We start from the raw sequence: 17,571 nt of genomic DNA, 5'->3' as shown, positions 1-17,571 counted from the left end.
CTCCTAGAAACAAATCAAACACGACTTCTGACACGGGTAAACTTCCTTAATGCTCAAAAAGTCCGTGTAAAACAAAAAGTTACATCAACAAAGATGAAAATGCCTCCTCTTGTTTTTGAGAAAAACAGTACTTGACAAGCTTACTACAGATTTCTTTTTCCTAATGCTTTCAGTACATGCATGCAGAAAAGTGTTTCTGTTTTTCTTTTAAAAAATTACTAACAAATGGAGTTAGGCAATATTACTACTGTGGTTTTCTCTTAGAACTTGAACCTATAGAAACAGGATGTTTGAATTGGAGAAGAATTTCCCATTGAAGCCTTTCCAAAGCTGTAAGCGCTGTTTTGCTTTGGTGTTCAGCACTTAAGAAAGTATGTTATTGAAAGCATTTGTCCTATGAATGGAGTGCATATGCTTTTAAGTTGAAACATTAATCTCTACAAAAGTTGTAAGTAAACTTTTCTTTTGGATCAGCATAGATCCCAAAGCAAACATGGCACTGTTACAGCTCAGAAAAATTGAGAGTGCAAAGGAAAAAGGGAAGATTTTAATCCATATTCTTTGTCCAAAGCACTACAGATCCAATTCACAGAACTTCTATTTCACTGAATTGTACCACATTAAAAAATAAAAATTAAAAAAAAATAGAGAATAAAAAAAATTTACAAGCATAAAATCTGAAAACCCTAGGAAACAGAAAGTTATCATCTCCCCTAAAAAGAGATCTCAAATTGTTGACGAAAACCAATGGCGTACCATTGCTGTTTTTCAGGGTCTGGGTCGTGTGACTTGTGGGCTTTTTTTGTTGGTTTTGAGTTTTCCAGAAGGAGGGTGGCAGATAGATTAGGAAGAGAAGGGGACAATTACTGTGGCCTGATGCTCACTCATTCTAAGTAACCAACTGCTGTCCCGTTGCGTTAAACAATCAGAAAAGGAGTCTCGGAAAAAGAGTGAAGCAGAGGGTCATGGTAAAAAGGTCAAGGACAACGCACTTACACAGCAGCATCCGCAGTAATTCAGATGCCTACACGTTTGTTCTCTTACTGAGAAATGAGTTCGGTTCACATGGGAGTTTCAGAACCATTATGGAAGTATTACTGAATTTCAAATAGAAAACTGAAAAAAGATACAAAAGGATTAAGTACCTGGTTCCATTAACATGGTTACTGATAAAAGTCATGTTTTCCTCATTATTACACATGCATGTAAGATGAAGAAAAAGTGTAGAAAGTAATAAAAATGTGTCACCTTCCCCCTCCCTCATCCCGCATCTTTCTGGGCATATATTAAGCCTTACAAATGAAAAGGCTACTCTGTGACATGCAATTTTTCTTTTAATTAAAAAGCTGGCTGTGTTGTGTTACATTACAAAAATGTCCACATGCATAAATCTAAAAAAAGCCCCAAAATCTACTGTAAATCTACAACATACTAATGATTTACATTTGACTGCTGATTCGCATTATGTAGAAGTCTTAGATTTGGTAAAGCATCGTAACAATGTAGGAAGGCATCTACATCTTTAAACTCTGGACTGTATTTGCTTTTTTTATTTTCCTATAAAATTGCATGAAGGCTAACTAAGAGAGGCTTCCTATCATAAAATTCCAAAATCTTGATATGTCATCACTGTCTAGGTCATTCACTTACAAATATTGCCCTTTAAAAGCACATTTTTCTAATTGTCCCATGTTTTGTGAACTGAACTTCTACACATCTGATCTTTTATTCATGGAAATATCAGATATGATAGGAAGACAAACCTGAGATACATTTGAAGTACAACAGTATAACTCGCTAACTCCTTCATTAATAAAGAAAACCTCTCTGAAAAGCCTTCCCAAGCTTTTCCCTGTTGTTTGTCTTAACACAAATTCCAAAACATGTGCAATTTTATCTTGACATGAGTAGACTTCAAAGCACTGTGATCTTGTCTGATAGGTGTAGGAATTTCTGCATAATCATTACAGTAACTTTTAAAGTCTTTTCCACCCTGCTGTAAAGGTCAGAAAAAAGCTGCAAACTAGGAGGGGAATAGCGTATCACCAGTGATGTGTCTGAAGCTTTTCAGAATAGGTTGTTTCTCCCTCCTTCCAAGTGTCAGTCTGTCTGTCTCCATTTTCTTCTAACAGCTCACAAAACGTAGTCAGTTTTATACCAAGTTAAAGAGTCACATCAGCTTAGTACTAGTCTTTCTATGCAGTATTCGACTTGCTGAGTTCCTGCCTGATAGCTAGAGAGAGAGAAAGAGAGAAAAAAAGTTAACAAATCAGATCAACAAAGTCAAGGCAGAAAACCAGAATGCACAACTGACCCCTTCAAGAAGGCTCATGCTGCTCCAACAGTCTTATCACATAACAACCTATATGTAAGAGAGCTTCATGTAGCTTCAGACAAGCATCACTCTCAACTAGGCAGTATACTTTTTCCTCCTGAGGTTTGTTTTATATCTTATTCTTCAGTTCTGCATGTCACAGATCACAGAATCACAGAATGTCAGGGGTTGGAAGGGACCTCAAAAGATCATCTAGTCCAGCCCCCCTGCCAGAGCAGGATCACCTACAGTAGATCGCACAGGAACACATCCCGGCAGGTTTTGAATGTCTCCAGAGAAGGAGACTCCACAACCTCCCTGGGCAGCCTGTGCCAGTGCTCTGGCATCCTCACAGTTAAAAAGTTTTTTTCTAATATTTTTGTGGAACCTCCTATGTTCCAGCTTGTACCCATTGCCCCTGGTCCTGTCGTTGGACATCACTGAAAAGAGCCTGGCTCCATCCTCCTGACACTCCCCCTTGACATATTTATAAACATTAATGAGGTCACCCCTCAGTCTCCTCTTCTCCAAGCTAAAGAGACCCAGCTCCTTCAGCCTTTCCTCATAAGGGAGATGTTCCACTCCCTCCATCATCTCTGTGGCTGCGCTGGACTCTCTCAAGCGGTTCCCTGTCTCTCTTGAGCAAGTCTATGACCTTACCTGATGATAATCACGACCCCCTGGGACTATCAAGGAGTATATGGGCTCATTAATTTTGTTTGGTTTAAGAGTAGCCTCAGTGCCCTCCCTTGTTTGCATCATACTGCTCTAAAGGGCTGTGGTAGACAGCACAGTCAAAACACAGGAAAAATCACTGCGTTCTCTGCAGCCCAAAACGAGCCAGCTCTTTCTACAACATCAATTGATAACATTTGATATTCTACCATCATTGGTATTGGTTTAGTACAAAGTTTTCTCCCACTCTTTTTTTCCCCATTTCTCCCCCCTGCTTTGTTACTTTCCACAAAGAAAAAGAAAATTTACACCAAGGGGAAGAATTACACACAGAGTTTCATTTTCTTCTTGACTGGTGGACCTTTAAGATTATGTTTTCTCAGTGATTTTCCTTAACTAGAGAAGACTACTGAGGAAAATATCTTCTGTTAAATAAAGATTAAAATAATGAGAATACTTTTCTTTCACTCTTATGTTACAGACCAAGGAGGAGAAGACTGAAAGCTGGAAGCACAACCCTAGTCTAAATATTACCAGTTTTGAAATTTGCACCTCAGAGCTCTGTATTATTTAAAAATAACCCACCTATCACCACATGATACTAAGAATAACTGCAAGTTGCTCAAATAGATCATCTCTCCAGCCACATTTAAACAGGTCTGGCACAAATGGAAGTATACCACCAGACTAAGAAAAAAGCTATTTTTACCAATATTAGAATTTTGGGGCTAGAAGCACATTTTATTTATATTGTTGTGCACCTGTAGCTACTTACTCTTAAGACTGAACAGCAGCAGGAAACAAGTTGTTACCTACCGTCAATGAGTTCTTCCTTTAATTTCGTTAACTCCTTCCTCATTTCATCTAAAATGTCCTATGGTGTCAGAACATAAATAATAGATTAGTTTTGCCACCTTTAATTTTCTGTGAAGAGAAATTCAAAATTCTTCCAATCTTTAACTTCTCTGAAATGTAATGGAAAAACTTGTAAGCCCTTTAGCTTCCAAGCTAAACCCCAAAACCTAAAGCATCCCTAAACATTCTTACTGCAGGTGCAATGAAGAAAAAAATCCTCTCTAGAAGTCCTACAGATTGATTCCTGTCAAACTTAGGAGAGAAGGGATATAAGTAAGAATATTGCACTAATGTAATTGTTAAATTCAAAGAAGTAAACGTTCAAACCCCGCAAAAACCTGACACACGCCTTTAAGGTAAGAAGGCTTAGCTACAGACAAAAATGATTTGGAATGCAAAAAAAATTAGCTGACTAAAATCTGCAAGCACCTGTGATTCTGTGAGGAACATGCCACCAGCTACTGCGAAGGGCAGTGGTAATTAAGAGCTTGCCCTGTGTCCAGCAGAAATAAAAGTGTGAGATGATTTTGACTCCAAAAACTTAACAGAGGCAGCAGGAGCCAGTGCGTTAGAAACATAGGAGAGTTGTGCTTTATGGGGTGACAGGATCCCCATCTTCTGTGCCTTCACCTCAAAAGAACCACAGAGAAAAAAATAAAAGCACTCCAGAAAAAATGAAAGAGGAAAAAGACATCCAGACTGCTAGCAGCAGTAGCATTTCATGGAAGCTGGAAGCAAGAGTACCACAAATCCTCGAGAAGACAAAACCCCTTTAACAAACCCCTACATGCTCCAGAACCCCCCACCAGGCCAGAATCTGCTCTGGAACCACACAACAAGCAAAAACCCACTCTAAAACCTCTACAGACTCATGAATATAGAGTCGCCTTGCCCCAGCAAGAGCAAGCACATCCATCACTCCCTTTTTGAAGGACAGGGATCCAACTTCAGCAGAGCCTTGCCTGGAAAGAGGCAGATCACACCCACAACATACGGCGTGCTCATCACCTCTGCCAGAGAAGTAACTAGCATCATCTCAACACACTCTTGAAGAAAAAGAACTTCTACCAGCTCAGTGTGGACCAACACCACCATAAAACAGCATCAAGACCTCAAATGTGACTCCCCATACTGCACAACTCGGATGGGCACTGAGAAAGCACAGTGCTGCTTTTGCCCAAGCAGCATTCAGCAGGCCACCAGCAGGCCAGCTATCCTCTCTTCGAGACTGCTACCTACACCCGGGACACCAGACTGGAATGCTCCTCACCCACAGGAATCAGGCTTCCCTGCTACACATCGGCCTCACAGTTCCCAAAAGACCCTAACGATTACTAGATGCACCATGAAGCACAACAGGGCAAAAATACACAGTAGCATTCTCACGCATGGACAACTCCAAACAAGTCTGCTCGGGTCAGCGTGAGCCTGATGCCTGAGGCAACAACTGCTCTCAAAAGGACACCTGCACTGAAAGCATCTGCCAGTGAGGGGCTTCTCAGCAGTCAGAACACACATACCTTACATTCACTTGCTCCTCTGGGCATCCTGTTTTTAGGAACATGATATGTCTGTCTACTCAGTCTACAGATCACTTCTGCTCTTAACTAACAGCTCCTCTCTTCATACAAGTCACAAGAGATCCCTCACCAAGCCTCTGGTTGCACAGATTAGTCTGCTTTGCAAGTGTACTACTTGATGAAGGCCTGTCACCTACAGGTAACTGTAACCAAACAATTTCTAAAGCATCCCATAACATCTCTTCCTCACCTAACACAGCTGGTGTCTGTCGCCTTCTTCCCACAAGACTGTCCTCTGTTCTTAGCCAGGACAGCTACACAGCAGGTGGTATCACCAGATGCTCTTTCACCACCCACCAGAAGTGTTCATATCTGATATTAAAACATGGTGATACTTTTCTGCTAGAACTGTTCATAGGGTTTGGTGTTTGCTTGTTTGTTTGGATAGAGAGAAGGAAAAGTTTTCACTGCAAACCAGTTTCCCAGTTCCATCCACAGTATCAACATCATCTTGTGTGCGCTGTCTAATGCAACAGCGGGAACAAACACCCGTGAGAAAGCAATGGGACTGCGCAAGCCACCATCCTACAGTTACTGCTCCTAAGAGTACTGAGAAATGTCTGGAGAAAAATAACGACTAATAATTACCAAATCATTATTTAAGTTTGGAACTAGTTAACAAAACAATTAAAACCTAGTATTTTCTATTTTTTTCTAGTTTTCTATTCAAAAGATCATACACGTACCTGCTTCAATCTGTCATAATCTAGGCCTTCTGACTGTACTCCATTGGCACTGGGTTGCCCCGTTGGTGTAGATTTTGGTCTGCAGTACAAAAACACAGCCATAAATTACTGGTCATTCGTTATTACAGGATACATAGGATCTCCCCATCAAACTTGCTAACATTCAGCTATCAAAAACAAAGTCAAGAACCAGAATGAAAAAAAAATGGTGGGCATAGGAGTGTGGGGAAAAATCAAGCAGACCCAAAAGACCACACAGCATAGAAAGCAGCAACAAAGAACATTTTCAACACACTGGAAATATTAATTACCATACAAGTAAGAGTTATTAGATCAAAACAGAACTTTTCAAGTAGCAGACAGATTTTACTGTCAGTTGTTTCTGATGTTTTCATAATGGGCATGAAAGGCTGAACGCCTTCAAATGTCAAATACCTTCCCTTTTCCCTTTTCAACTGCTTACTCATTTCAAAAGAGGCTCTCAGAGAAACACTCCCACTAACTAATGACTACCTGTCGATGCTGTAACTGTATGAATGCTGTGTAATCACCCTGACAGATTTTCAACATTTGACAGGACGTGGCTGATCAACCTTATCTAACTCCCTTTCAGTTTAAATCATTCCACGCATTGCTTTCTAGAGCTACCGAAAGCAAATACTGTAACAGCAGCAAGATTCATAGTTGAGAGGAAGTTCTAGCGGTTTGGACTATGTCGTGTTTGATCTTTGCTTACTTAATACTCTCTTAAGAAATAAAAAATGTGCTTATCCAGATCATCTCACATTTTTAATGCACATTAAAGAGACATGCAGGAATACTGAAATGGTTCTGCAAAGCAGGGGTGGGTGGATGGAGTCAGACAGAGAGGGAGGAATGCTCTGCTGTTCTTAATTACTTGGCTAACATTCTCTCTCCACTAGTCTGGAAAACACTAAGCCAAAAAGAAGCGGTTGATAAAATTGCTGACTGTTCATGCCAAGAAGTTTCCCCAGTGTTTAGAATTATCACAGTACACTAAAGTTAAGGAAGGGCAGGGTATTAGGAGACTAAATTGGGTCCTGTTTCATTGTCTTTGTATGTGGCATCACTGAACTAAAAAGCCTGGTCTAAACTTAGTGGGTCACTTCAAAATTCTTACGTTGGGGAATCCATTAAACACTGCATTTTTCTGGATTTGTTACCTGAAGGTTCAGACTTATTTATTACGATGGAAGGTGGCCAGGAACAAAAGATGACAAACCAGCAGGAAAGACACAATTCTGCACTTTATCTTCTCTCAAATATACAGTGTAAAATTATCCTTTTTCAGAATAAAGCAAAATGTGTGAAAGATACAAACAATGTATTCCATTGCTTTTAGGCTTTCCACTCATATATTTTAAATTTAGCTAACACAAAAAAGCTGTATTCTCACTCAAGAGAAAAAGAATAGTGAACCTATATGTATTTCTTTGTTTTTACAAAAACCACTGCCTTCAACTTTCATGCATCTTCCAAGACAGCAGTTCATCCACGAAGAAATTGTGTGATTACACTGTCTTTATTCAGTACAAGCTGAATGAGCCTCAATGAGCCTCATACTGGATTGTCTTGATGACTTTTATAAACTGACAGAACTATTTTCTTATTGTCTGACTAAAGGAAAATACGTAAAATGTGATTCACAACAGAAAAGGGCTCTCCAGCAGATACTTTTACCTCTTGTAGGTTCCTAGTGTGAAAAATGTGAAGAAAAAACCTGGGACACAAGAGTTGTCTAATTTTCCTCCCCCTAACCTGAAACAGGGCATGCCTGCGTCACTGAAGAGTCTAGCACATTCAAAAATCTCAGGTAAACCTTCATACACATTCACAGCTACCAAGTAATTACGGTGACAGGACATTTTTAAACTGGTACACCCTAGCTCGTTCACCTTTTCAAAACACAATAACTGAATTGTAGGTGTTAGAAACCTCTTGATAATTTTTCTTTAACATTTCATGATTATTTCTGTGCACTGACAAGTTAGTTATGACCAGCCTAGTGGCATTCATTTAGGAAGAAAACTGCCAGCAGCTAACCATGCAGAGCCGAGTGAGCAGAAGGGATTGTATTGACTGTTCCTTTGCTGCTGGACTTTCCTTCAAAGCAGAGAGGTGCAGGAGCATCCTTGTGTTGTTATACCAGCTTGGTTCTTCACTTGGGATTGCAATACTCAATTGCTACAGCTGTTTAGAAGTAAGTCTACAGCTGTTTAAATGTAAATTCCATGAGAGAAACTGCTAATGTTAATATTGCCTGAAATGCACCGAAATAAAATACATGATCTGCCAAGTAAGACAGAATACAAAATATTCAATAACTTGACAGGGGAAGAAGCTAGGAAATAGAATTCACCTTGCAACCACCAGAGAATCTAGAGTGTGTGCTCATGCTATGAAGGCAAACCACAGTTTAGGATCTTTTACAAAACTCTTTAGATATTGACAGTGCTTAGTTCATTATGAAATAATTACTTGTTCAAAGCCATTCATCAAGATGAGATCTTTGGCAATTGCTGCTTCATCACGTATCTACACCTCAGACTGCAAACACTGACTTACTCCAAGCAGAATAGCACAAGTTTTTCAGATTCTCCACATGTAGTTTCTCACCATTTCCACTGACTGTCGCTTTGTTTCCATATACAACAGCACGACAGCACTTTAGCCAACATGACTGGAAAAAGAATCAGTGGCCTCTCAAATGCAATTCCTGGCAACTGATAACAAACACCTACTACCTGCCTTAATGGAAGAGCCCAAACAAGAATATGATTAATATTTTAATAAAATGACTTATTACTTTAATATTTTTATGAGGTGGCTTTAAAGGAGAGCTCTCCACAGACTGCTGCACGTTTCTTTTGCTTTAGATCTTTAGAATAAAAAGACAGTTCTACTAATCATACACTACATACTCCTCCTATCTGTCACAAATCTCAACAGGAAAGCTTCTTTATAAACTGTACCACTCAGTCTTAAAAGCATATTCCTTTTCGCTTTCTGAAACGCAAGATACTCTTCATCCAAGACTGCAATTTGTAAACTAGATAACTTCTAATCTCAGACAAATCTAGCTGCCTTCTCCCCCCAAATGATCTTATTTTTCCTTACTCAAAAAGAAAGATTAATGGTGAATGCAGTGGCCATTATCTTCACTACTGAAAGTTAGTAAATAAAAGAGACCAACCAATCATTCCTAAGATGGCTAAAGAGCTCCCCCGTGTGGTTTTTCATAGCATTGCCTAATTGGACAGTGAGGCAATCTTTATTGTCCCTAAACCACCTTAAATCAAGCATGCAAGATAAAGAATTTATTCATGCCATCATGCAGAATACATCACCCAAGAGAAGTAGCTAAAAGGTGAACTTTTCATACAAAAGATTAAGTAGTCACCACGAGTGCCTTCATGAAAAACAAAGCTGGAATTTGATTCGGCAAACCTAAGGGGTTCTATAATAATGCATTATCTGTGGAAAGCTCTTAAAACTTGAAGGTTTTCAAATGTCAGTATTTTATGACTACCAGTACAGGGAGTGAAACTGAGATCTATAGTTTAAAATAAACATGATGTTACTTCTAACTTGTTGTGAATATGTTCTCAACACAAACATTAATTTATGTTTAAGATGACTTTTATTACTTTTTTCCCTTTCTGATGTTTGTCAGGTAAAATCTTTGTTACCTTTACTTAATTTGCAAAAAGCAGATGTGACAACTCACCTGGAAAATTAACTGCTATTCCTGTGTATCTTAAACTTACACTTTTGAAAACCTCCTTCCCAAAACACTGCAAATGGTTCACTAAATCCTGGAATATCCAACAGGAATTTGTACCTTTGCAGGCCAGAACTGTCCGAAAAATAGTATTTAGTATGACTTCATAGCTGATTCTTAAGCTGCCTCAATTTGCCTTTGACACCATTCGCTTTTAATCAATCCTAAAATGGGCTCAACTGGACAAACAAAATATGAAGAGGAACCTGGTGGTGCATGTGGTGATTACTAATCCATGTAAAAAAAGTCCAGCCCTGAACTGGTCAAAATAGTTATTACAAAGTCTCAAATCCCAACAGGATGATACCTGTTTAATGAATCATAGAACCTGTTTTCAGAAGCAAGCAGATTTTTCCATGGAGATTCCCGTCTATGAAGGGGAAAAACACTACCTTAACAAACTATAATAGCTCTTAATTTTGTTCAGTTTTAGCACCTTAAATACCATGGAGTTTCACTAGTTGTTTTCCAAGAGCTCTACCTGAATGCTTCAGGAAATACTAGAAGAAAATAGCTTAAGTCTTTTCAAAGTCTCCTACAAAAAAAAGCTCCTTATTTTAAACTGAGCACTAGTTATTCTTAAATATTTAGAACATTCATTCTGAATAATTCCTTCATTGTCTACCTGTTTGGAATCTCTGAAGAAAAAGTTTTCTTACTTGCCAGTTTCCTAGGTATGCTTTGTTTAATCCACATAAATGACTCTTATCCTCTCTGTAGAGATCAGAAGCATGTTCTCGAGCCTCACCAGGTTAAAGACACCCCCTTTTGGCAAACGCAGGATTGGTGTTTCAATTAGCAGCACCCTTTAACTAATTCACTCAAAGAAGAACAAGCTGCTTGCTGAAATAGACTTGGCAACTGTAGAGAATTAGGAAAAATCCAAGGATATTCAAGAGAGACTTTTACTAACCCTTTTCTTTCTTAGCCTGTGAAGCATTCCTCATCCTGGCAGGGCAAACTGGCAACACTAACTGGAAAACTGTACCAGCACTCTTAAAACACATGCTATGTCACCTTCCAGCAGGTTGTGACAGCACTGGAAAATAATTCTGACATTTGATAAACATGGAATTCTTATTCTGAAAGTACTTTTAAGAGTATACACCCAGTGAGGCTCTCCTCAAGCTGAATTCTATCAACATTTTCCATTGCATGACGGACAAAACCTCTATGGTGAGGTTTTCTCAATGTCTCAAGAAAAGCCTCAAAATTCCTCCATGCTCCTCTAGATCAGAAAAATATACCTCGGTAACCTCTGTATTTCACTGGTTCAAACAAGAACAATGGAATAGGATGCATAAAACAGTTTTCAAGAAGCTGTGGCTGTAGGGACAGGTAGAATGAAGACTTAAAAACATCCCAGACTCCCTGATATGCAATGTTGCCCTAATTATGAATCCCTTCACTTTCTTTGATTGCTTATCTGTAGAGTGTCTCTAGCCAAAGGGCCAGGGCAGCAACTGTATTAAATGACACGGAATCCAAAACACTCATTAGGATTCCTCACACAAATTATTTCTGTACAAGCTCGCCCTCAATGCCATGTATTGATACGCCCATCTGCCTGAAAACAAGAGACCTTGGTTAAAGTAGGTAAGACCTACTGGAGGTGAGAGGGAGGAAGGCAGGGGGAAGTCAAGGCTAAAGGTAAGGCAGTATTTTGTCACACTGACAGTACAGCAGAGAGGACATTACCATCAGCATCACCTACTTTTTGACAGAAAACAAAGCAAGCAACCAGAATCAAGGCTGCAGACATTTTAAGCTCCTGGACTTAGTTATTTCTGAAAGACAAGAATAGTGCTACAGGCTGAGAATGTTTTGTCTTGTGGTTTAGAACTGAAGTTCTCCACTCCATGGTAACCTTGGCCATGAGTAATGTCACTTAGAGAAAAAGTGGTTTTTCTTCTCTAATCACTAAATCTTGCATCGCTGTTTCCAGCAGGCCAGAATTTTAAAAACGCAAGTTGTTTCAAACACAGCATTCTCAAACTTAACACGTTCTTTCGTTTTCTCTCAAGAAACACAGGTAACTTGGTCAGATTATCATAGGTCAGAATCCTTTAACCTCCGTACACAGAACATACAGGAATTCTGAAGTGAACCACAAGCCTTCGGCTTAATGTAAATGGCAATTAAATATAGCTTTAAACAAATTTTAAAACAATTCTAAGCAGCCTTTTCACTTTTTTGCATTACTGAGATCCCTACCAAAACGGTGACAGTCTACTAAAGTTCCAGATGACAAATTACCAAAGATTGCTTAATGCACTGAAGTACATAAACTACTTCTAACACTTCTTTAGGGTGGACTTCCTTGAATTGCTAGGAGATAGCTACTGAAAACTGTCACAGAATCAAATCGTACCAAGACGGCTTAAATATCTGGATAACCATTTTGTGACTAGCACAGAATCATAAAGGACAAGACTTATTCACTACATTTACTACTGAATATATGAACCACAGCATCGAATTTGGTTTCCTTTGAAGGGCATTTCAGGCTTTAAAATTTAAAGAAATAGAAAGAAAGTTTAATATAGGCAAACATCCACCCTAATAATTGAAGTTATATACCAGCAATTGTTACGGACTCTTCTGGGGTTTTATGTTTGACTATACTGTCCAAAATTTCACTTATTAGCATTCCCCAAAACCAGCTCTTCATTCCTAATTAAAACAGCCAAATGCAGTTTCACAGCAGTAATTTTAAGCACATACATTTTGCTTTTAATTTAATACATTTTGGTATTTTAGTCCAGTATCTTAAGCAGCATGAGTAACTACAGCAAACATAAAGACAGTTGGCATAAAAAGGAGTACCTGGAGATAACCGGTGACTTGCTTCCATTCACTGTATTTGTTCTTTCCCAAGGCTTTCTTGTTAGTTCTGAAAAAGACAGTGAGAAGATTGAAAACTGTCTTTTTCTATTTGTTGTGTTTTATATGAGGAAACTTCAAGTACCTGGCAAATTAAGTCAGTTGTTGGGGTTTTGTTGTTACTACACTGCATTAGTTCTTTCATATCAAGCTATACCTTCTGTTGTATCCATCTTAGTTTTAGTCATACTACTACTCATGTTGTGACAGCATGTTCAAGTCTTACTTTTGTTCTCTACACTGTAAATGACATTTGATTTTTAATCCAACCAGGAGAATGTCTGCTTATACCTCACATATCTGATCGCTTCGGTTGTGAAATGTGGAATTCTGGACCTATAACTAAACAGACAGTTTCAAATATTGGGGGAAGATGCTTTTAAGCTAAGGGAGTTTTCTCAAGCTGCTAATGAATTACATAAAATTAATTCAGTGTCTATTTCAAAGAAGCAACAGCATGGATGATACAGTCTCACACAATTAGCATACCTTTCAGCCACAAGGTATTCATTTTCCAGAGTCTCGTCCCCCAGAAGATACTTGTGAAGTTTCCCCCTTTCACCATAATACACACTCAAAGCTAAAGGTACGTTTTTCCCTTGGATGCAGAACAGATTGTAGTCTACTTACCACCTGTGATACCAGACCAAGTTTTACTGTGCATCTCTTCTCCGTCTGGGCAGCTTATACTCTATAGGCAAGCACTCTATTATACACCTCAGATGAAGATTTTTGGGGCTAGTCTATAGGCACGAGTCTAATTTGTTGGCAAGTTCAAAAAGCCCAACCCATCTTTGTACTTGCTCACACTACGCTCCCCATTATGGAGCTTGCTTTCACTTCTGCTTAGAATCCTCTCCAATAAACTTTGACTCACTATCACGAGTTTATTACAGTGATCTAATGTCACATGTGAAAGCCAGCCTTATTGTGCAGGTTTGTTTGTCAACAGCAGACAGAAATCACAGCCAAAACAAAGCAAACAGTTCAGCTAAGGACTTTTTATTTTGTGTTCTTGCATAGTGAGTCAGGTTTTTAACTTTTTTTTCCTTTAGTGGTCTCACCTAAGCCCTTCCAATTCTCACAAATGCTGTGTTCCTTAAGGATCAGACTTTCACTCCTTACAGTCTGCACGAGTTAAAACAGTTAAAACAAGTTTTAAACAATGAACTGTTATTACTTCCTCCTATCATTACTTAGGATTTTTATGTGCCACTGATTTTATCAGTCTTTATTTCAATTTATTTGGTTTCTTCCCTCTTTTGCATCATTCAGCTGTGCTAAGCTAGGCGAGCTGAGAGGCAGAAATGCCTTTTCAGAGTCTTATATCCTGAATTGCAGAAGTCTGCTAACATAGCCTGAGATCCAGCCAACCACAGTTTGCCAGTGCCAGTAATAAGTCTCTAAGCTTAATCTGATATTCCAGGCTTCAGGACTTGTTCTGCCATAGGAGGTTTTTTAGCAGGATTTTAGCTGTATCTGCAAAATTGACGCTCAAGGACCACATGATTGTGCTCATCTAGCTGAAACAGCAACACTATCATACATCTGTAGCCTATCCTGCAGTTTTGTGCTCGTTTTGTTTATATTATCACCCAACATGTTTGATGTTAGGTTTTACTTAACTTTATGTGACACTGTGTTTCTTCCCCTAGAAGAAATATACCATAAACAGGAAAGGATTAATATGTGTCATAATTATAGTGTAATTCCCTGTATGCAAGGAGAACCAAGGATAGAGGAAATGTTTGCGCTTTCAACATCATATTCCTCCTGACAAAGAATATGGAATTCTGATAGATCACCACAAGAGCACATAGGAAGGGTGAGTGCAATGCCAAAGTGCTAAATGCTAGCACGCCTGCGTGTAACTATTTCAGTTACATTATTAATGGTAATTAGACATAATTCACATGAATTTTTGACCTGGCCTCTGCTCAGTGCACCAAACATTCCTCTTAAACAGTTTAAAGACGTGTTCCAATGATGAGGGACAGCAGAATAATCACAAGAGCATTTTACATCACCAAGAAATTCAGTGAAATCTCTTCATTGAAAGAAACTAGTCAAACCTCTGGATGCATGTGACATTCCAAAAAAGTTTGATGAGGCTTCTTATCATGACAACCAATTAAAGGAACCACTTCCACTGTTTTTGATTTCCCTCTTTTGGGCATATACTATTACAAGTAGTGTTCTAAAAGCAGTCATTTCCCCAAGGCTAATATCATCTCTATGTAACAGAATGAAGCAAACACCTAAACTAAGGGGAGGAAGAAGATACAAATCAAGTTTTTAAGTCCTTTAAGTAATTTACTGCCTTGCAGTCTAATTTCTTTAGACTATCAGCTGTATCTCAGTACTAACAGTTTTCTGGTTATTTCCATCCAGACACAATTAGCTCCTAGCTCTTCTTTTTATCCCACAGTCAAGGATTCTGTTCACCCTTCAAGCAGTGGTTTTCAGCATTCAGGCCTGTGCACCATCAAGTGGCCGAATCATCTACTGAAGAAGTACACACACGGGCAAGCAATCCACAGAGAAAGCTACAACACATTGGCAATTGGTATATTCATTACCAACTCCTTTTCCTTCTGCTTCCAGTACCTTTTGGGATGACAAACTGCAGATTATACAGCACACCCTCTCCCTTCTATATGCACGTTGCAGTAAGAGGCCAGGGAAGCAAAGGGTACAAGAAGGTGCTACTAAAGGACATGCACCACACTGAATTTAGAAAGGACACTTGCATGTGAGAGAATCTTTACTAAAGTAACTGGAAGAGGCAACTGTTTCTCACTGTAACCGTCTTGTACACCTGCCTTGAAGGAAACAAACCACTGTCCCAACGTGTGTCCTGCAATGACTGACACACCTTGCTTTCCCATTGAATACCAACTGCTCCCCATGCATCAGCCCCACAGGTTCAACACAGAAGGACCCTATACCAAGCATAGTGTTCCAGTGGATTTTCTTTTTATCTGTCATCTTCTGAAACACTTCTGAACCAGGACTCATTCTACAGCAAAATGCCAGGCTGTGATCACGGGAGAAGAGGCAGGCTCCAAAATCCAGAACAGCTGACTGAGATTTGTCATTAGTTTTAGCATTATGGAGTCACAGAGTTCAGAAACTCAAGCTACTTACCAGGTGTGCTTGTTGAAGAAACCTTAGAAGTTGAAGACTCTGATTCTTCCTGTTTAAAAGAGAGAAAGGAGGAAGAGGAAGAGAGAAAAAACACATCTTTGACTCTCGTGAATCTAACAGATTAAATATTTCACTTTTTATATAGATTTAAATAGTTCTACTCAATTCTATGTAGAAAATGTGAAAGCACTATTCACTTCACAAAATCGTGGCTACGCATATATATATGGCAAAGTAGAAGTCTTCCATACACATCATTAAAATTTTTCTCAAAACTTAGTATTGAATAATGTGAAGCAGATAAAATTTCTCAACTCACAGTTTTTTCTTCTTTCTGCTCTGGTTCCGTTGATCCCTTTTCAGCAATTCTTCTCCTATAAGCACATACAAAAGTTACTAAGATCACCACAGCTTTAAGACGGAAGAATGTTGTTTAGTGTAATTAAAGACATATACAGCTTGATAACTAGATAATTGAAAATCAACATGTAAAAAGTACTTTAAAAATGTTTCCAAGGACCAAGCCCTCCTGCCAAAGCAACTGTGTAATTCTTTCTACTCTTGAAGTCTGTATCCCCTCCCCTACTGCTACAAAAAGACTTACACAGAAGTACTCAATTACACTCAAAATGGCTATTCAAACCAACTTCACAAAGCAACCAGACAAGCAAGCCGACATTTATTTGATCCTTAGCCAGATGTAAACAGGCACCAAAAATCCTACCTTTATGATGACTAAGCAGCTGGAGCACAGCAGAAACAGCTCCTTACCTCCTGGCCAGCAGAGCGCTCATTTCTTCCATCAACCCGCTGCCTCCCAAGGGAAGTGGTCCATTTCCACGGCCACTGTCTGGTTTAGATGAAGCAGAGCCACCTCCTCCTCCTCCTCCACTTGAACTGGAGGAGTCTTCACCCTTCATAATACACAAAACAACAGCAGATACACAAATAAAACACAGGCTGACTTCATGAAAGAAGCAAAGGTCACATATGAGAAAGAAAAAATGGAATGCAATGGGTTGGTAGTACATTCTACAACACTTTTTAAAATAATGAATTAAGCATACCCCAAAAGACTTGATACTGCTATTAATCTTGAACAAAGATCACAACCCGTTCAGGAAGCCATGATTTTGTGACAGGAATTGGAAGAAGAGCAGCTGTATTTACCCGTGAGACTTTCCTAAGTTTAGCTCCAGCAAGTGCAGCTGCTAGTCCAGTTAAAGGGCGATTTTCTTCAGACACGAATCCCGCTGAAAATCCAGAGGCGGGGAGAGGGGGAGCAGGAGGTGGAAGGGGAACGGGAGGAACTTGGCTGGGAAGCGGAGGTGGTGGTGGCGGCGGTGGCGGAGGCCCTGAAGGTGGAAGCGGCGGTGGTGGTGGTGGGCCAGGAGGAGGTGGGGCTGCTACTGAAGACTGAGCTGGGCCAGGGGGCAGGGGAGGTGGGGGAGGAGGTGCAGGTGGTCCTTGGACAACACCTAGTATTGAAGAGAAAACAAATACATTATATTAAGGATTTAGAAAAGAAAGACCTTACTTCCATTGAAATATTGGTTCTTTTGTTCAGTGTACGAGACGTTAATACTGGTAAGGGTCCTTTTTATAGGCAAGAAAACACTGCGAGTTTCA

General features: G+C 39.4%; 1 protein-coding gene across 1 annotated transcript in view; it reads right to left on the bottom strand.

Moving 5' to 3' along the window:
• Positions 1–830: 830 nt before the first annotated feature.
• LOC104273631 (protein enabled homolog) overlaps positions 831–17,571 on the bottom strand; it is a gene marked incomplete at its 5' end in the record, with an annotated part of 20,759 nt that continues 4,018 nt past the window's right edge. Inside the window, 9 exon segments of the mRNA XM_009869023.1 lie at positions 831–2,233; positions 3,806–3,863; positions 6,111–6,189; positions 10,220–10,282; positions 12,739–12,805; positions 15,943–15,991; positions 16,262–16,316; positions 16,714–16,856; positions 17,113–17,420. Of these exon segments, the coding sequence (XP_009867325.1) occupies positions 2,196–2,233; positions 3,806–3,863; positions 6,111–6,189; positions 10,220–10,282; positions 12,739–12,805; positions 15,943–15,991; positions 16,262–16,316; positions 16,714–16,856; positions 17,113–17,420 (860 nt within the window).

This window comes from Apaloderma vittatum, unplaced genomic scaffold (genome assembly GCF_000703405.1).
Source record: "Apaloderma vittatum isolate BGI_N311 unplaced genomic scaffold, ASM70340v1 scaffold1445, whole genome shotgun sequence".
In the NCBI taxonomy this organism is placed as follows: domain Eukaryota; kingdom Metazoa; phylum Chordata; class Aves; order Trogoniformes; family Trogonidae; genus Apaloderma; species Apaloderma vittatum.
This window is presented reverse-complemented; position numbering and strand designations above follow the sequence as displayed.